General features: G+C 36.5%; 1 protein-coding gene across 1 annotated transcript in view; it reads right to left on the bottom strand.

Moving 5' to 3' along the window:
• The window catches only part of RsfS312 (ribosomal silencing factor RsfS-like protein, 312), a 53,157-nt gene that overhangs the window by 15,127 nt on the left and 16,558 nt on the right, over nt 1–21,472 (bottom strand). Inside the window, exon 3 of the mRNA XM_090408645.1 lies at nt 14,728–14,809. Coding sequence (XP_090264771.1) covers nt 14,728–14,809 — 82 coding nt within the window. The remainder of the gene's footprint in view (nt 1–14,727; nt 14,810–21,472) is intronic.

The following is a 21,472-nucleotide window of genomic DNA, read 5'->3' as shown; positions in this document are numbered from 1 at the left end:
ATTCAACACAAAATACGAGGCTAATCTTCTTGAATGGCAGTCAGTCTCAAGTAGAGTAATGTGGGCAAATATGAGATTGGGGAACTGGACAATGAGACTTATTTGTGCCTATGGTCCCACAGAAGGTTCTACTAAGGTAGAAGTTGAGGAATTTTTTGAGGCTTTAGAAAAAGCAACTGACACAATGAAAAAGGAAAAGTTGGTCCTTGTTGGGGATCTAAATAGCAGAGTAGGAAATGATTGTGAGACATACATAAATATTTTGGGAAAATTTGAAGAAAAGAGCAAAGCTAACAATAATGGCAAATATCTGTAGGATTTCTGCTCAGGACATGGACTGGTTATTACTAACACCATGTTCCAACATAAAAATGTGCACAATTTCACATGGAGAGAAGAGGCAAGGAATAAGAAAAGTCTCATTGACTATGTTATTGCTGATAGTGATGTTTTCTCCCTGGTGCAGGACACCAGAGTGTACAGAGGATTTGAAATTGGAAGCGATCACTATTTAGTCTTGAGCAGGATAAAATTGAATTTCATATTGAAAAGAATGACATGTAAGAAAGTTTTAAAACGAATAAAAGTTGAGCAGCTCTCAGATGTGAACTGTACACTAAAATACACAAAGATTATTGAAGAAAAAATGAAAGAGTTTGAGAACAGGAATCAAACCTTGGAGATTCAGTGGCAAACTCTGAAGTAAACATTGATTGATTCAGCCAGAGAGGCATGTGGTGAGGTTGTCTGCAAGGATAAAAAAATCAGAACTCCCTGGTGGACACAGGAAGTTAAAGAGGCAGTGAAGGAAAAGAAGAAAGCATATCAAAAGTTCCTGACAAATAAGTCAGCTTGTGCTCTTAGAGAATACAGAGACAAATGCAAGAATGCTAAACACTGTGTAAAACTAACTAAACAAAAGTCATGGGAGGACTTTGGCAAGAATATAGAAGATAAATTTCAAGAAGGTGGCAAAATATTCTGGAGGTTGTTGAAGAAGCTTAGAAATGGAGGAAAGAGTGCTGTAAAAAGGAGTTAGAAATGATAAAGGTGACATGAAAACGGAAGAAAAAGATATCCTTGAAGTATGGAGTAATTACTTTGAAAAACTGCTAAATGAAACAAGCAGTGATGACAGCACAGTGGTAAAAAACACTGACCAGGCATGCAGTCAGGAATCCATATCCATACTTGAAGTAGAAAAAGCCATCAAAGGCTTGAAATGTGGAAAGGCAGCAGGAGTAGATGATATTCGACCAGAAATGCTGAAATATGGTGGTATAAGAGTCTTACAGTGGCTGCACTGCATAGTTCAGAAAGCCTGGACAGAGGGACGAATTCCCGATGATTGGAGTAGAGCTCTCATAGCACCCATATATAAAAAGGAAAATGAAACTGAATGTGAGAATTACAGGAGGTATTTCCCTACTGAGTGTTCCTGGCAAGATCTATTCAAGTATACTTGAGAAACGGTTCAGAAGAATTGTGGAAGAAAAGCTTGGTGAAAAACAAGCTGGATTCAGGCCAAATAGAGGCTGTCAGGATCAGTTCTTCACTTTACAACAAATAGTTGAGAAAGCATGGGAATATAACAAAGATCTGTATTTAAGTTTTGTCGATTTGGAAAAGGCATATGACAAGGTGCCAAGAAAGAAGCTATTCAACACACTACAGTTATATGGTGTCAATGGGGCATTATATCAAGCAATACTTAGTCTTTATTTGAGTTGTAGGTCAGTAGTTAGAATTGAAGGAAGTACATAACTGGTAATTAGTTTACGGAATTAACAATGCAAATGAAGTATATTAATTAAAGGTAACTTTAATGAATCACTTCTATATTTCGGCAATGTCACATTGCCATCTTCAGGAACATAAAGATATGGTATGTGCACTCAGGAACTAACACAAAGCAAATGAGGAAGAAAGCCAGAAACTAATATTGTTCCTGAAGTCCTAATGGTGACCTCTTGCGGGCTAATTTGGTAGTCTTGGCAGTTGGGCTGAAGTTCTCATAATGAAAGTCTCCCAAATTTGGAGCAGTTTCATGCACCCAAATTTGTTGAGGTTAGGAACGTTTTTCAGAGCTGCTGAAGATTCTTTGAATAATCTTTCGTATTTAAACTTGCTGCGATGAATTATTTTTCTTTTCTTCCAACGAATTTTATGGTGGGTATCTAAGGCATGGTCTGCCAGCCCAGAGCGGCTGTACTGGTGAAACTGGATGTAGTCTTGGTGTTCTGAAATCCTGATATTTGTTGTTCTGCCTGTTTGGCCAAAGTAGGACAATTTGCAGCTGCAAGGGACCTGGTATACACCAGGTAGGTCTAGGGGAAGTGGTTGGTCTTTGGTAGAGCGGATAAGAGATGCCAACTTTTTATATGGTCTGTAACAGGAAGTAAGGTCATATTTTTTGAGGATATTGGTTATTTTCTCAGAGGTGCCCTGGATGTAGGGGATGGTGATAGACTTGGTGTAATCTTTATTGTGGAGGGGGGGAGGGAGGTTGTGGTTTGCAGGTTTTAGTATTTTTTGCATTTTTTTGGGGTTATAACCATTGGCTAAGAAAGTGTTGTGGATGTGGTTTAGTTCAATAGTCAGGGCCTTGTCATCTGAGCAGATTAATTTTGCCCTGTTATATAGTGTTTTTATCATCCCATATTGTTGTGAGAGGGGGGGGGGATTGCTGGTGAATGTATCGGCCAGTATGGGTGGGTTTTCTGTAAACAGAAAAAACCAAAGATCCATTAAGCTGGCGGGTGATTAAAGTGTCTAGGAAGGGGAGGGTGTTGTTTTCCTCTTTTTCTAAGGTGAACTGGACTATGGGGTGTTGGTTGTTTAAGTGTGTTAGGAAGGAGTGGAGTGTGTCTGAGCCATGTGGCCAAATAGCAAACACATCATCCACATAACGAAGCCAAATAGTGGGTTTTTGTGGGGCGGAGTTCAAGGCTTTCTCTTCAAATGTCTCCATAAAGAAATTGGTCAAGGGTGGGGAAAGTGGTGAACCCATGGCTGTCACCTCTGTTTGTAGAACTTTCCTTGCCAAACGAAATAGCCCGAGTTCATTGTGAACTGAAATAGGGCCGAGATATTGGGAGGAAACTTGGCTTGGATGAGCTCAAGGGTTCTTTGAGTGGGACATTAGTGAATAGGGAGGAGACGTCAAAACTGACCATTATGTCAGTGTGTTGGAGTGTGAGGTTTCCTATACTGGCTTTAAAGTGGGCTGAGTTTTTTTATGTGTGATGGTGTGTTGCCAGTGTAGTGTGTGAGCGTTTGCTAAATGTTTGGCTAATTTATATGTGGGGGAATCAATGCCATCCACTATGGGACGCAATGGCACATTTTGTTTATGTATTTTTGGGAGTCCATATAATCAGGGGGGTCTAGAGTTATAAGGTTTAAGTTTGTTGGTGACTTCCACAGGCCAAGAAGTGACTTTCTTAAGGAGTCTGTGGAGAGTTCTAATCTCAGAGCTGGTCGGATTGTATTCAATGGGGAGGTAAGTAGTACGGTCTAGTACTAAAGCATTTAGCTTACCTTTGTAGTCTTTTTGATCGAGTACCACAGTGGCGCTTCCCTTATCAGCTTTGGTGATTACTATTTTTTTGTTGTTTTTCAATTCTTGTAGGGCTGCATATTCGTTTTTGGATAAGTTGGTTTTTGGAGGTTTGGCTTTAGTCAGAACACTGACTACATCCAGTCTTACGTTGTTGGCGATATGGTTAGGCAGGTTGCGAATCCCACGCTCTATTTGGATCATGATTTCATCAGCAGGTATCCTTTTAGGAGCTAGGGCGAAATTGTGACCACGTGAAAGTGCGGTGAGTGCTTCAGGCTTTAAAACTGCCGACGAGAGGTTGATTACAGTGTTGAGTGGTGGCTGTGGTAAGGAAGTAGAATTCTTCGTCAGGTTTTCGTATTTTTATATGTGCCGACTACGTATTTTTTCGAATTCTTTTCTTGCCGATGAGGCCAAACAGGCAGAACAACAAATATCAGGATTTCAGAACACCAAGACTACATCCGGTTTCACCAGTACAGCCGCTCTGGGCTGGCAGACCATGCCTTAGATACCCACCATAAAATTCGTTGGAAGAAAAGAAAAATAATTCATCGCAGCAAGTTTAAATACGAAAGATTATTCAAAGAATCTTCAGCAGCTCTAAAAAACATTCCTAACCTCAACAAATTTGGGTGCATGAAACTGCCCCAAATTTGGGAGACTTTCATTATGAGAACTTCAGCCCAACTGCCAAGACTACCAAATTAGCCCGCAAGAGGGCACCATTAGGACTTTAGGAACAATATTAGTTTCTGGCTTTCTTCCTCATTTGCTTTGTGTTAGTTCCTGAGTGCACATACCATCTTTATGTTCCTGAAGATGGCAATGTGACGTTGCCGAAATATAGAAGTGATTCATTAAAGTTACTTTTAATTAATATACTTCATTTGCGTTGTTAATTCCGTAAACTAATTACCAGTTATGTCTAACCAACGGGTAAGCCTTGCTAAGAGAAGGAAGTACAGGAAGATGGTTTAATGTTAAATCTGGTGTGAGACAAGGATGTACATTATCCCCTCTGTTATTCATTATCTATATGGATCACATTATGAAGGAAAGTGGTATTAAACATGATATCAAAATTGGAGATGTTAATGTCAGCTCTTTGCTTTATGCGGATGATGTTATACTTCTAAATAAATCCGCTACAAGCCTGCAGGATTCTCTGACTAAATTGAGTAGCTGTTGTAATAGATATGGTATGAAAGTCAGCAATAAAAAGACAAAGATAATGAAAATAGGCAGAATCATTGAAAATGTCAACTGTACTGTGAATGGAGAACCTGTGGAACAAGTGAAACATTTCAGCTACTTAGGCACGATTTTTACTGAAGATGGTAAATTAAATATAGAAATAGACAACAGAATCAGCAAAGCTGGTATGGTAGGAAGTCAACTGAATAAATTCATATGGAATAAGAGAGAAATTAGTCAGAACACTAAATTAGCTGTATACAAGACAGTGTTCAAACCAGTTTTAACTTATGGATCTGAGAGCTGGGTCAGAAGTAAAACACTCGACCAAAGACTAGAGACCACAGATATGAGAGTCCTGAGAAAGATTATAGGCGTGAATAGATGGCATCAATGGCAGTATCATATTAAAAATGAGGATATTAGGAAAGAACTTGACATTGTCAACATCCAGGAATGCGTTAGCAGAGCTAATCTTAGGTGGTATGGTCACTTAAACAGAATGGGCGAAGAAAGATTAGCAAAACAAGTGTTCTCTGCCAGGTTGGCAGCAAAAGGACCCAGAGGAAGACCAAGATATAGGTGGATTGATACGGTACAAAGTGCCTTAGATGATAGAAATATAAGATCTGATAATGTTGGAGTCTTGACAAGTAATAGACTGATTTGGGGGAAAATTGTAGATAGGAAGTTAGTAATGATGTAATTTTTTTCATGTAGTACTATCATATCCTGTACACCCCTTGAGGGTACATGGCAGGAATTTGATGATGACAATTGGAACAATCAAAGAAAATGAACAGAAAATCCAAGAAAGTGTTATTGCTGGGTCAACGGTAAGTGCAAAGCGCGTTTCTCGTGTTCGTGATATTCTAATAGAAAAAATGGAGAAATCTCTAATGATTTGGATAGAAGATTGCACTCATAAGAAAATTCCTTTGGATGGATATCTTATTAAGCAAAAACCTGTCAAAGTTTATAAACATTTAAAAGAACTTAATCAAGATTCTTCAGAAGAAATCTCTCAGCATGGATTTTGTGCCAGTAAGGGTTGGGTCAAAATCTTTTGTATAATCTTAAAATCCAGGAAGAATCAGCAGACGATGAAGCTGCCCGGAAATACCCAGAAGAACTTTTAAAAATCATTAAGTGCAGACCAGGTGTTCAATGCGGATGAATCTGGGTTATATTGGAAAAAAATGCCAAAATGCACCTATATTTCGAAAAATGAAAGATCAGCTACTGGATTCAAAGTTTCCAAAGATAGAATTACTCTACGGTTTTTTAGTAATGCATCAGGTGATTACATGACAATGTTTATTAACCGATCCGCAAATCCTCGTGCAATGAAAGTGCTTGACAAGTCCACCCACCTGTTTATTGGCGGGACAACAAAAAGGCATGGGTTACAGCTAGCATGTTTGAAAATTGGTTTTTCAAGTGTTTTGTACCCAATGTAGAAAGTTACAAAAAGAAAAAGAATATGGACTTCAAAATTCTACTAAGTTTAGATAACACCAGGCCACCCAACAAATCTAAGTCATCCGAATATTAAAATAACTTTTTTGCCGCCTAATACTACTTCACTTATTCAACCACTCAACCAAGGAATAATAACATTTAAGTCATATTATATTCGGCAAACATTTCAATTAATTTTAGAAAAAATGGAATATAATCCAAACATGACATTGCTTCAAGCATGGAAAGAGTTTTCAATACTGAATTGTGTAAAAATTATTTCTCTGTCCATTAAGGAATTACAAACCTCTACACTGAATGCTTGCCGGAAAAAAATATGGCTTGAAGCCATAATGGAAAAAAATTTCGTACCTCCAGTGGATGCCGAGCTAAGTCGTATAATAAACATCGCACACATTTTTGGAGGAGAGGACTTTTGCGATATGGTTGAAAATGAAATTAGTGAATTAATTGATGGAGAAACAGATTTAAAAGAGGAGGAACTGGTACAATTAATAGATGGCATAGAACCAAATGGCAGGGAAAGTTCTGCCGAAGATTCTGAGTGTGATGAATCCGTTAAAGAATTCAGTTTAAAGAAATTAGCAAAAGGATTGGGCTTGGCAAGAAGGTTAGGAAGTTATTTTACGGATAATGATCCCTCAATGGAGCACTCGAGAAATTCACGAGACAATTGGATATTTGTTCAGCGCCATATTATGAACTTAATAAAAAATTGCAACATAGTGGAAAGCAAAGTCTTATTACTGACTTCTTGATGACTAAACTAGCCGAAGTATGCAATGAGAATTATACAAATGATGTCCAAGAGATTTCAAGAGGTGACGACCTCCGGCCACTTAAAGAACATCTACAAAATGTTATTTCTGAAGACAGTGATGACGATTAAAATAAGAGCTTTATTTTATTGTGTCCAAAACATTTATACATTATGTGCAATGAAATTTATATACAATTTGTAATTTTTATAATTTTTTACTACATATTTGTCATAGTTTATGTTTTCTTAACTTACATGAATTACCTGAATTAAATAAAAATATTGTTTTTGTTGGATATGTCATTGTTGTTTATATAATTTAAAAAAAAAAAACGATTTCGGAACCTAACCCTACTTTTTCTATGTGATCTATGTCTCATATAACGCGGCATTTCTATGGAATTTAACATCCGCGTTATACGAGGGTTACCTGTATTATGAATACACAGAACTGTAATTAAAATTTATGTACAATTTGTAATTTTTATAATTTTTTACTATGCATTTGTCCTAGTTTATGAAAAATGCAAAAAATTGTTCCATTATAAAAAAAAAAAAAAAAAAAAAAAAAAACCTGAAAGATATTTAAAAATAATATTAAACAAATAGCATATGAAGCCTTAAGAGAAAAGTAATGGACACTGCAGAACACAATTTTTACAATGCACAGAAGCAAATATGGAGATAAATTAGAAACCAAAAAAAGTGAATTATAAATTTTGTTTATGTGAATTTATAAACATATTCTTAACTGGAGAAATGATGAGAATATTTTATTAAACTATATGAAAATGAAGAAAAGACTGCCTATAAATTTGAATCATGATGAAGATTTAGAAATAAATAATATTTAAAACTTTTTAAAAATATTTACAGAAACAGAAAAAATTGCTTAGGGATCAAAGCTGAAAAACTGGAGGAGAGTAAGCTTTTAAGGAATGCAGAGAACTGACCTAATGTCCAATCCTCACTTTCTCATGATGCCTCATTACCAGTATATACCTAGACACTGAATGAATGAGGACATAATGGCGATTTGAGATTTAGCCAACCAAATTGTATTCTTGTTGGCTCAAACCAAAATAAAATGATACAACATGATAGAATTTCATGCCAGCTGAGGCATTGCTCAGTTAAACAAGAACCCCCGCTGTTTTCATCAACAAACCACGGCAAACAGCAAAAAAGTCTGCTACTGAAACAAACTCCAACTCAACATCAGCAGAGTTCAAAAATGGCAGAACAACATAACAGGTGTTACCAAAAACAAAAACTAACATAGGCGAGATTCTTCTAAGCAACAAATACAAGATGCTATATTCAGGTAGTAATGAAAAGGGAAAAGGAGTAGATATAATATTCAATACTAACTATAAAGATAATCTTGAATGACAGGCAATATCAAGTAGAATGATATGGGCAAATATCAGAATGAGGAACTAGACAATGAGACTTATTTGTACCTATCATTCAGCAGAAGGTTCTAGTAAGGAAGAAGTGGGGGAGAGGAAAAGTTGCTCCATGTCATACTTAAACAGCATAGTAGGAAATGATGTTCTATTCAGGACAAGGGCTTATCATTACTGGCATCACGTTCTAACATAAATATGTGCATGAATTCACATGGAGAGAAAAGACAAGAAATAAGTATTATTGACTGTTATTCTTGATAGCAATATCCTTGTGCTGGTTCAGGACACAAGAGTATACAGAGGATTGAAATAGGAAGTGATCACCATTTGGTTTTGAGCAGGATAAAAATGAATATCATAGTGAAAAGAAGAGTGCGTAAGAAAGTAAAGAAAGTGTGCAGACTCACACAAATATCATTCAAGAAAAAAATGAAATTGTTTGAAAACAAGAACCAAACCTTGGAGATTCACTGGCAGACGTGAAGAAAACATCGACTTATTGAGCTAGAAAGGCATGTAATAATATTGTTTGCAACAGAAAAATCAGAACTCCATAGTAGACTCAGAATTTTAAAGAGGCTGTGCAAAAGAAGTAAGTGTACGAAAAGTTCCCGGCAAGCAAGTCAGCATGTGCTCTGAGAGAATGCCTCCAGAGAAAAATGTAAAAAAGCATTTTTACCTTTTTCTAAACATCATCAAATTCCTGACATGTACCCTCAAGGGGTGTACAGGATATGAACTTCCTATCTACAATTTTCTTCCGAATCAGTCTGTTACTTGTCAAGACTCCAACATTATCAGATATTATATTTCTATCGTCTAAGGCACATTGTACCGTATCAATCCACCCATATCTTAGTCTTCCTCTGGGTCGTTTTTCCTGCCAACCTGTCAGAGAACACTTGGTTTGCTAATCTTACTTCGCCCATTCTGTTTAAATGACCATACCACCTGAGATTAGCTCTGCTAATGCATTCCCAGATGCTGACAATGTCAAGTTCTTTCCTAATATCCTCGTTTTTAATATGATATTGCCATTGATGCCATCTGTTCACGCCTCTAATCTTTCTCAGGACTCTCATATCTGCAGTCTCTAGTCTTAGGTCAAGTGTTTTACTTCTGACCCAGCTCTCAGATCCATAAGTTAAAACTGGTTTGAACACTATCTTGTATAGAGATGATTTAGTGTTCCGACTAATTTCTCTCTTATTCCACATGAATTTATTCAATTGACTTCCTACCATACCAGCTTTGTTGATCCTGTTGTCTATTTCCATATTTAATTTACCATCTTCAGTAAAAATCGTGGCTAAGTAGCTGAAATGTTTTACTTGTTCCACAGGTTCCCCATTCACAACACAATTGACATTTTCAACAATTCTACCTATTTTCATTGTCTTTTTAATGCTGACCTTCATACCATATCTATTACAACAGTTACTCAATTTAGTTGGGGACTCTTGCAAACTTGTAGCGGATTTATTTAGAAGTATAACATCATCCACATAAAGCAAAGAGCTGACATTAACATCTCCAATTCTGATATCATGTTTAATACCACTTTCCTTCATAATGTGATCTATATTGATAATGAATAACAGAGGGGATAATGTACATCCTTGTCTCACACCAGATTTAACATTAAACCATCTTCCTGTACATCCTTCAATTCTAACTGCCGACTTATCACTCAAATACAGAGTTAGTATTGCTTGATATAATGCCCCATTGACACCATATAACTGCAGCGTATTGAATAGCTTCTCTCTTGGCACCTTGTCATATGCCTTTTCCAGATCGACAAACTTAAATACAGATCTTTGTTATATTCCCATGCTTTCTCAACTATTTGTCATAAAGTGAAGATCTAATCCTGACAGCCTCTATTTGGCCTGAATCCAGCTTGTTCTTCATTAAGCTTTTCTTCCGCAATTCTTCTCAACCGTTTTTCAAGTATGCTTGCATAGATCTTGCCAGGAACATTCAGTTTCATTTCCCTTTTTATATATGGGTTACTTCAATAATCGGGAATTCGACCCTCCTTCCAGGCCTTCAGAACTATGCAACATTTTATACCACCATACTTCAGCATTTCTGGTCGAATATCATCTCTACTCCTGCTGCCTTTCCACATTTCAAGCCTGATGGTTTTTTCTACTTCAAGTATGGATATGCATTCCTGACTGTATGCCTGTCGAGTGTCCTTTTACCACTCTGCTATCGCTGGTTGTTTCATTTAGCAATTTTTTGAAGTAATTATTTCATACTTCAAGGATATCTTTTTCTCCCGTTTTCATGTCACCTTTATCATCTCAAACTTCATTTACAGCACTCTTTCCTCCATTTCTAAGATTCTTCAACAACCTCCAGAATATCTTACCACCTTCTTGGTATTTATTTTCTATGTTCTTGCCAAAGTCCTCCCATGACTTTTGTTTAGCTAGTTTTACACAGTGTTTCGCTTTCTTACATTTGTCTGTGTATTCTCTAAGAGCAAAAGTTGACTTATTTGACAGGAACTTTTGATATGCTTTCTTCTTTTCCTTCACTGCCTCTTTAACTTCCTGTGTCCACCATGGAGTTCTGATTTTTCTATCCTTGCAGACTACCTCACCACATGCCTCTCTCTGGCTGAATCAATCAGGGTTTTCTTCAAGGCTTGACACTGAATCCCCAAGGTTTGGTTCCTGTTCTCAAACTCTTTCATTTTTTCTTCAATAATCTTTGTGTATTTTAGTCCACAATTCACATCTGAGAGCTGCTCAACTTTTATTAGCTTTAAAACTTTCTTACATGTTATTCTTTTCAATATGAAATTCAATTTTATCCTGCTCAAGACTAAGTAGTGATCACTTCCAATTTCAAATCTTCTGTACACTCTGAAGTCCTGCACCAGGAAAAAAACATCACTATCAACAATAACATAGTCAATGAGACTTTTCTTATTTCTTGCTTCTTCTCTCCATGTGAATTTGTGCACATTTTTATGTTGGAACATGGTGTTAATAATAACCAGTCCATGTCCTGAGCAGAAAACCAACAGGTATTTGCCATTATTATTAGTTTTGCTCTTTTCTCCAAATTTTCCCAAAATATTTTTGCATGTCTGACAATCATTTCCTACTCTGCTATTTAGATACTCAACAAGGACCAACTTTTCCTTTTTCATTGTGTCAATTGCTTTTTCTAAAAGTATCAAAAAATTCTCCACTTCTACCTTAGTACTGTTATGGTGTTGTTTCTCTCTAAATTTTCCGTTTTTTATATACTTTATTAACCTCTATTATCTTTTCTTGTGTGTAGCCTAACTAGATTCAACCTAGGGATATTTCCTTTTCAAATACTGGCAAATTTGTATTTTTACTGCGCCAGCCAGTATCCTATAACAGGAGTTTATTCAAGTTCAGGAAAATATTCCTAGATTCACTGACATACAGTCTAACACTTAAATAGATATCGGTACTTTGCAGTCGTGACCAATGATCTATTACTTAAACATATATATCTAAAATTTCTCCCGCTATGGTTCTAATTTTATAAGTGTTAATTTGATATTTCGAATTCAGGCATATGCAATAAAACATGTTTATTGGAATTAAATGACAATTACAACTAAATTGAATCAAATTACTAAAACTTCTAAATCTCTTGCTAAGTTAAATTTCATGCTAAGATAATTAAACAATTCTAAATTAATCAAGTTCACCTAGACAGATCAAATTGTTAATCACAGAACAATAGAAAGCAATGACAATATTACACTAAATTAAGATTCTCTCATGAATGCTATTCGTTGAGTACATACTCATACTATACAACTTGTTGCTTTCTCAGTTAAGGTTATCTACTAAACAAAATACACTTATTACTTCAGTCACATACAATTAGATTCGTTCCCGACAATTCCTTGTCCAACAGAATTTGCTGTCAAATACGAAATCTTATCCAAGTTCTCTAAAGGATTGTCCACGTTACTTAATCAAACATAAATTTCAATCTTCTATCACTTCCGTAACATATAACAAATATCTCTACATTACCCAGTTCTTTCCAAAGGTCTATTAACTACCATGTGTTGTCCTGGTCATCCTTCAATCGGCTATCTCAGCGCCTGGCTTTTGGCTACGTCGTCCTTTCTACTGCTGCCGGACTCTTAACTATTTTCTTCTGTAATTGGGGGCTACGTCCACTCCTTTCCGATAGGACATCCAGCAACTGGCACGATTTCTGCATAGGCTGATGATTCGCGTACGGCTATACGTGGAATCTTGTTCAGCATAATCTGGAAAACGGCCCACTGTCCAACATCATAGAACCCTGGCTTGTTCTTTCTCTGACCACCAGTCAAGAATCCTCAAGATGAAATCTAGAACAAAAAGGCTTGCAATATGGCGTGCATTGCCTTATATTCTATGTTCTAGCGCCCTCTTTTTGCTGTATCCTTTTTTTCGCACGACCCTTAGTTTTAATGTCCTTAAGATGATCCTTACTCTCTCTATTGCTGTTAGGTGCTGTCTTCGAGGAAAGTGCGCTTACGTTATTTTCCACGTACGCTGTAGCCTCCGGCGTTACGACTGATACGTGCGTTTCAGAGGTGACCTTTGCACTGTTACTCATTACCTGTCTGGCAACTTACGTTATTTGAGATAGCTTAATAGGACACAAATTTAAGCTAATATTTCTTTTACAAAGAATCATTAATCTGACATAATTCCCTAGTTTAGTTTTCCATTTTTGACTACAAATATTTCTAATACAATTCACATATTAATACGCATTATCTTACACAACAAGGTCTTATTACTTTCTACTGGTGTGCAGATATTATCTCAAATTAGCTAAAATTTTCGTGTTAGATTCTGAATTAACAACTTCTTAGAAAATCCTCCATTCAGGATCTAACAGTAGAACCTTCTGTGGGACCATAAGCACAAATAAGTCTCACTGTCCAATTCCCCATTGATATTAGCCCACATCACTCTACTTGAGACTGCCTGCCATTCAAGAACATTAGCCTCGTATTTTATGTTGAATACTATGGCTACTCCTTCTTTTCCTCAATTGTCATTGCCTGAATATAACATTTTGTATTTATTGCTCAGAAAGATCTCACCAGTTTTTGTCTTTTTTTTTTTTTGTTTCAGTCACCCCTATTATGTCGATCTGGTACTTATCTAATTCCTAAGCTAGCTCCATTTCTTTGCCATTCAGGCTTCTTATGTTGATAGTACCGATCTTTAACTCTGGTGATGTTGAGTTGGGGTGTGCTTTCAGATTTGTTCCAGTAGCTGACTTTTCGCTGTTTGCCCTGGTTCCCTGGCGAGAAAAACAGGGAGCCTTATTTAACTGGGCAACGCCCCAGCCAGCATGAAATTTTGTCATGTTGTACCATCATTTTGTATATTGGTTTAAGCCAATAGGAATACAATTTGGTCGGCTAAATCCCAAATTTCCAGCCCACCCTTGTTCATTCAGTATCCAGGTAGATACCCAACAGGGTGCACCACGAGAAGATGAGGATTGGACATTAGGTCAGAAGCCCTGGTCAGTTCTCCGCATTCCTTTAAAGGCTATGTGGAGGTCTCCTCTCAGTTATACAGTTTTGACCCTTAAGCACCCGTATTCATTTTCATTTATTTCATTTCATATTCATTTTTATCCTGTCCAAAACTAAACAGCGATACTTACTATTTCAAATACCCAGTATATTATATCCTAAACAATATACTGGGGATTTCTATATTGTATCCTAAACAAGTGGAGTGATTAGAAAACAGTATCTTTAACATAGTATTAGCAATGACTATGTGTTGAACACAAATTTAGCAGGTACTGATCATTATTGTTAGCTTAGCTCTTCAATTTTTGCCCAAAATTTCTATATGTCTGGGATTCATTTTGTGCTTGCTGTTTAGGCTTCAAACATACCTCCCTCTCTTCTTTTATTTTGTTAGCTGCTTTCACCTTTTCCCTATTAAAAAATTTTCTATGAGAAAAGTAAGTCAATATCTCTTTCTCTCTGTCTAATTTTTAATTCTGAAATCAGAATGAAATGGGTTAAATACAAATCTACATTTGTATTTACCCCATACAAGAAGTTGATGTTTGAGTTTATTGTTGAATACTACCAAGCAGCTTATCATCTTTGTTGAATAGAGCAACCTGCAGTTATTTAGTTATTTCTTACCTGTTTTATTCACCTTCTTCTCAGTAATACCAATTATGTTGCCAATGTAGAACTTTATTAAAAATAACCTTAAATTATAAAACAATTATTAAACTGTTGTTATACCATGCAGAACTTATCCACTTACCCATATCAAGTGCTTGCCAATCAAAACAATTATCACCTTCAATTTTCAAATAGGGATCATTAGTGTTCTTTTTTCTCTTATTCTAAAATTGAGAAACAACAAAACATAATATTATAATACATATTGTTAACGTTATAAAAACTGCTTAATTTTTCTGACAGGACATAACTGATTAAAAGATTTCATTGAAATAGATAGAAATTTATGTAATAAGTATATGCTGGGGGGTGCTTAAGGGTCAAAGCTGTATAACTGAGAGGAGACCTCCACATAGCCTTTAAAGGAATGCGGAGAACCGAACAGGGCTTCTGACCTAATGTCCAATCCTCACCTTCTCGTGGTGCACTTTGATACTGAACGAACGAGGATGGCCTGACAATTTGGGATTTAGCCGACCAAATTGTATTCTTATTGGTTAAACCAAAATAAAAAATGATGGTACAACATGACAAAATTTCATGCCGGCTGGGGCGTCGCCCGGTTAAACAATGCCCCCGTTGTTTTCGCCAGGGAACCAGGGCGAACAGCGAAAAGTCAGCTACTGGAACAAAACTGAAAATAAACCCCAACTCAACATCAGAGTTAAAGATTGGTACTATCAATGTAAGAAGCCTGAATGGCAAAGAAATGGAGCTAGCTGAGGAATTAGATAAGTACCAGATTGACATAATCGGGGTGACTGAAACAAAAAAAGACCAAAACTGGTGAGATCTTTCTGAGCAATAAATACAAAATGTTATATTCAGGCAATGACAATCAAGGAAAAGAAGGAGTAGCCATAGTATTCAACACAAAATACGAGGCTAATCTTCTTGAATGGCAGTCAGTCTCAAGTAGAGTAATGTGGGTAAATATGAGAATGGGGAACTGGACAATGAGACTTATTTGTGCCTATGGTCCCACAGAAGGTTCTACTAAGGTAGAAGTGGAGGAATTTTTTGAGGCTTTAGAAAAAGCAACTGACACAATGAAAAAGGAAAAGTTGGTCCTTGTTGGGGATCTAAATAGCAGAGTAGGAAATGATTGTGAGATATACAAAAATATTTTGGGAAAATTTGGAGAAAAGAGCAAAGCTAATAATAATGGCAAATACCTGTTGGATTTCTGCTCAGGACATGGACTGGTTATTACTAACACCATGTTCCAACATAAAAATGTGCACAAATTCACATGGAGAGAAGAAGCTAGGAATAAGAAAAGTCTCATTGACTATGTTATTGTTGATAGTGATGTTTTCTCCCTGGTGCAGGACACCAGAGTGTACAGAGGATTTGAAATTGATCACTATTCAGTCTTGAGAAGGATAAAACTGAATTTCATATTGAAAAGAATAACATGTAAGAAAGTTTTAAAGCAAATAAAAGTTGAGCAGCTCTCAGATGTGAACTGTAGACTAAAATACAGAAAGATTATTGAAAAGAAAATGAAAGAGTTTGAGAACAGGAATCAAACCTTGGAGATTCAGTGGCAAACTCTGAAGAAAACATTGATTGATTCTGCCAGAGAGGCATGTGGTGAGGTTGTGTGCAAGGATAAAAAAATCAGAACTCCCTGGTGGACACAGGAAGTTAAAGAGGCAGTGAAGGAAAAGAAGAAAGCATATCAAAAGTTCCTGGCAAATAAGTCAGCTTTTACTCTTACAGAATACAGAGACAAATGTAAGAAAGCTAAACAGTGTGTAAAACTAGCTAAACAAAAGTCATGGGAGTACTTAGGCAAGAATATAGAACATAAATATCAAGAAGGTGACAAAATATTCTGGAGGTTGTTGAAGAAGCTTAGGAATGGAGGAAAGAGTGCTGTAAAAGGAGTAAGAGATGATAAAGGTGACATGAAAACAGGAGAAAAAGATATCCTTGAAGTATGGAGTAATTATTTGAAAAACTGCTAAATGAAACAAGCAGTGATGACAGCACAGTGGTAAAAAAACACGGCCCAGGCATGCAGTCAGGAATACATATCCATACTTGAAGTAGAAAAAGCCATCAAAGGCTTGAAACGTGGAATTTCAGATCTTTGTTATATTCCCATGCTTTCGCGACTATTTGTCGTAAAGTGAAGATCTGATCCTGACAGCCTCTATTTGGCTTGAATCCAGCTTGTTCTTCACCAAGCTTTTCTTCCACAATTCTTCTCCACCGTTTCTCAAGTATACTTGCATAGATCTTGCTGAAGTACAGTGGTATAAAAGTCTTACAGTGGCTGCACTGCATAGTTCAGAAAGCTTGGACAGAGGGACGAATTCCTGATGATTGGAGTAGAGCTCTCATAGTACCCACATATAAAAAGGGAAATAAAACTGAATGTGAGAATTACAGAGGCATTTCCCTACTGAGTGTTCCTGGCAAGATCTATGCAAGTATACTTGAGAAACGGTTGAGAAGAATTGTGGAAGAAAAGCTTGGTGAAGAACAAGCTGGATTCAAGCCAAATAGAGGCTGTCAGGATCAGATCTTCACTTTATGACAAATAGTCGAGAAAGCATGGGAATATAACAAAGATCTGTATTTAAGTTTTGTCGATTTGGAAAAGGCATATGACAAAGTGCCACGAGAGAAGCTATTGAATACGCTGCAGTTATATGGTGTCAATGGGGCATTATATCGAGCAATACTTAGTCTTTATTCGAGTTGTAAGTCAGCAGTTAGAATTGAAGGAAGTACAGTAAGATGGTTTAATGTTAAATCTGGTGTGAGACAAGGATGTACATTATCCCCTCTGTTATTCATTATCTATATGGATCACATTATGAAGGAATGTGGTATTAAACCTGATATCAAAATTGGAGATGTTAATGTCAGCTCTTTGCTTTATGCGGATGATGTTATACTTCTAAATAAATCCGCTACAAGTCTGCAAAATTCTCTGACTAAATTGAATAGCTGTTGTAATAGATATGGTATGAAGGTCAGCAATAAAAAGACAAAGACAATGAAAATAGGCAGAATTATTGAAAATGTCAACTGTGTTGTGAATGGAGAACAAGTAAAACATTTCAGCTACTTAGGCACGATTTTTACTGAAGATGGTAAATTAAATATAGAAATAGACAACAGAATCAGCAAAGCTGGTATGGTGGGAAGTCAATTGACTAAATTCATATGGAATAAGAAAGAAATTAGTCGGAACACTAAATTAGCTGTATACAAGACAGTGTTCAAACCAGTTTTAACTTATGGATCTGAGAGCTGGGTCAGAAGTAAAACACTTGACCAAAGACTAGAGACCACAGATATGAGAGTCTTGAGAAAGATTAGAGGCGTGAACAGATGGCATCAATGGCAGTATCATATTAAAAATGAGGATATTAGGAAAGAACTTGACATTGTCAACATCCAGGAATGCGTTAGCAGAGCTAATCTCAGGTGGTATGGTCACTTAAATAGAATGGGAGAGGAAAGATTAGCAAAACAAGTTCTTTGCCAGGTTGACAGGAAAACGACCCAGAGGAAGACCAAGATATAGGTGGATTGATACGGTACAAAGTGCCTTAGACGATAGAAATATAAGATCTGATAATGTTGGAGTCTTGACAAGTAACAGACTGATTTGGAGGAAAATTGTAGATATCAAGTTAGTAATGATGTAATTTTTTCATGTAGTACTGTCATATCCTGTACACCCCTTGAGGGTACATGGCAGGAATTTGATGATGATGAGTATATGCTGGTCTAGCTTGTAAGTGGTTAGGATATCCACTCTTCACCCAACTGGTTCTTGGCCCTACGTTTTGCACAAATGTTTCACGCATATTCTTTGGTAGTAGGTGAATGTCATCCTCCCATGCAGGGCAAGATTGCCTGCTTACTGGAGAACTGAAATGGCTACAAAATGTTTTTTTTAATGTTTTTTAATCTCTAGAACAGGATTTCTAGATCAGCTAACCATTAACTTGCCTGTTATACTAATACAAATGTACAGGCTATACCAGGATCTTGTGTGGGCGAGGTTCATTTTATATAGGATGTTTCAAATTAAAGTAACTATTCAGAGCAATCTGAAGAGAGAACTAGTACATGAAATACTCTCAAAATTTGATTGGTACTACCCTAACTAGATCATGAGGAAGACATTTTGGCAAAAAAAGTTTAAAAATGACCAATAAGGAAAATACAGCATAGTGAGCGGGAGAAAATTACATTATATTAACTAGATGGTATGTAATTGTGAAATGATTCAGAGTCGACAAATGAAGTTATTTGATGATGTTTATTTCACTCATTTCATAAAATAATGTGATAAAAAAAACATATCGCATAGAATTGACATGTTGCAAGGTGCTGCCAAAAAGATTTGTATGATCAATGAAGATGCCGTTCAATGTGTGAACATTTGTGCAGAGTCAACAGCTGATACTGCCATACAACATTGTGTACAGTGGAACACAACTGATCTGTCAAAAGGTTTTGCACATGATATGCAGTTGTCTTTCAAATCGGCTAGGTGGAAAACTTTGCTCCAATACACCATGCTTTTGAGGTTACCCCAAAGTCAAAAGTCATAGGGGTTAAAGTCTGATGAAAGCTGTGGCTATTTCATAGAAAATGAGCAACTGATTACTCTATCTGCTATGAAATGTTGAAACAACAATTGTTGAACTTCACATCCTATACGAGGAGGTGCTCCATCTTGCATCAGCACAGCTGTGTTCAGGCACCCTCTTTGCTACAGTTAGGATATGATGAAAGAAACTGTTTAACATATCCTGATAACATGTTTATAGATTTCTTCAAAGAAAATGGCCCGATAATGAATTTGGCCATTAATCCTATCCATACTGTGACCTTTATTGAATGTAAGGAAGCTTGTTGAAATGCACAAGGATTCTCTGTAGCTCAGGTGTGGCAATTTTGAATGTTTACTGTTCCACAAACATGAAAATATGCTTCATCATTACATAGGATGTTCCCAGGCCAATCCTTGTCTACCTCTATGCATGCCAGAAATGTCCACACAAATGTCTCTCAGCTGGCATCTCCAGTTTGCAACTTTTCACAGTGGCTGAGTTCATACAGGTAGCACTGCAATGCTTTATGCAACACATTCAGTCAGTTGCAGAATTTCAGATTTACACCCCCTTCCTGGTTGGACTGTCAGCTGCCTGTCTCTTCAAATTGAAGAACCATGCGTCATGCTGCATTTAGGCATCTGTACTCATGAAGTGCAGCTGAAGCATTGTTCCTATAGAAACGTTTCACAAGCAACGCATGTTCAGACAAAATGAGACTCATCATGCAAGCCTAATGACCGTAGAGCCAGTTATGCTCTTTGTTACCTTTTCTTGCTCGTTGCACCATATTTCTCTTTTTGAACTAACTTTTTTTAAAATAAAAAGTCTCTTCCCCCATGATATGGTTAGGTGATGAAATACTCTCAAAACCCACCAAGTTTGAGGGTATTTCATTTATCAATTCTCTCTATAGCTTGTTCTGAATTTGAAACAGCCAGTATAAAAAAAAAAATAATAATAATAATGTGCTGTATGATCCAGAGTTGACACACAAATCAGCAGTAAACAGTGCAAATGACTGTCTGATTTCTAGTTACTAATTCGTCAGTTTCATGAGTAAAAGTTTCACTGCAAATTTTAGCTGACAATCAGAACTAAACAATGAAGTGACAAACAATTCAGTGGCTAACCAATGCACATATTTAGCAATTGTCCATGTGTGTGTTACAAAATTAAATACGACTTGTGCTTAAGTATTTGAATGCGTGCATGTTCTTTGATGGCTTGTTTATATAACATGGTGTTCAATTTCTCAACACATTCCAAGGCCAGATGAAAACTGTTAGCGAGCCAAAGGTTGAACAATCCTGTTCTATATCAAGGTTTAGAGCATGAATCTGACTGATGTGCCTTAAGAAACAAAGAATACTATGATGGTATTACATGAAAAGGTTACATTAACACTAATTCTTAGAAAAATCGACAATTTTCCTCTAAATAAGTCTGTTATCTGTCAAGACTCAGATATTGTCAGATCTAATACTTTGGTCTTCTAACGCATTTCTTTAACTTCATCAATATACCTATATATTGATCTTCCATGGCATCAAACACCTGCTTTCTTAACCTTTCCTTTCTATTTAGGTGACCATAGCATTTGAGATAAGCTCTTCCCCACACAATCCTAAATGCTAACAATGTCAAGTTCTTTCCTAATATCATTATCATCATCAATTCCTGATATGTACCCTCAAGAGGTGTACAGGATATGATAGTACTACACAAAAAACTTAAATCACCACTAACTTCCCATCTACAATTTTCTTTCAAACCAATCTGTTACCTGTTAAGACTGCAACATTATCAGATCTTACATTTCTGTCTAAGGTGTTTTTTACAGTATCAATCCACCAATATCTTGCTCTTCCTCTGGGTCTTCTTCCTACCAACCTGACAGAAAACTTGTTCTGCTAATCTTTCCTCTCCCATTCTGTTTAGGTGACCATACCACCTGAGATTAGCTCTGCTAACACATTCCTGGATGTTCACAATGTCAACTTATTTCCTAATATCCTAATTTTTAATATGATATTGCCATTGATGCCATCTGTTCACACCCCTAATCTTTCTCAGGACCATAGACTATAGACCATAGACATATATACATATCTATGGTCTATAGTCTATGGTCACGTGTTTTATTTCTAAACCAGCTCTCAGATCCATAAGTTAAAATTGGCTTGAACACTGTCTTGTCTGATATACCAGTAATAAGTAATAACCGAGACAAAAAAT

The sequence above is a fragment of the Typopeltis vanoorti genome, chromosome 2 (assembly GCF_054136105.1).
Source record: "Typopeltis vanoorti isolate ZY-2024b chromosome 2, IOZ_Tvanoo_1.0, whole genome shotgun sequence".
Classification (NCBI taxonomy): domain Eukaryota; kingdom Metazoa; phylum Arthropoda; class Arachnida; order Uropygi; family Thelyphonidae; genus Typopeltis; species Typopeltis vanoorti.
Note: the sequence above shows the minus strand (reverse complement) of the source record. Positions and strands in the feature narration are given on the sequence as shown.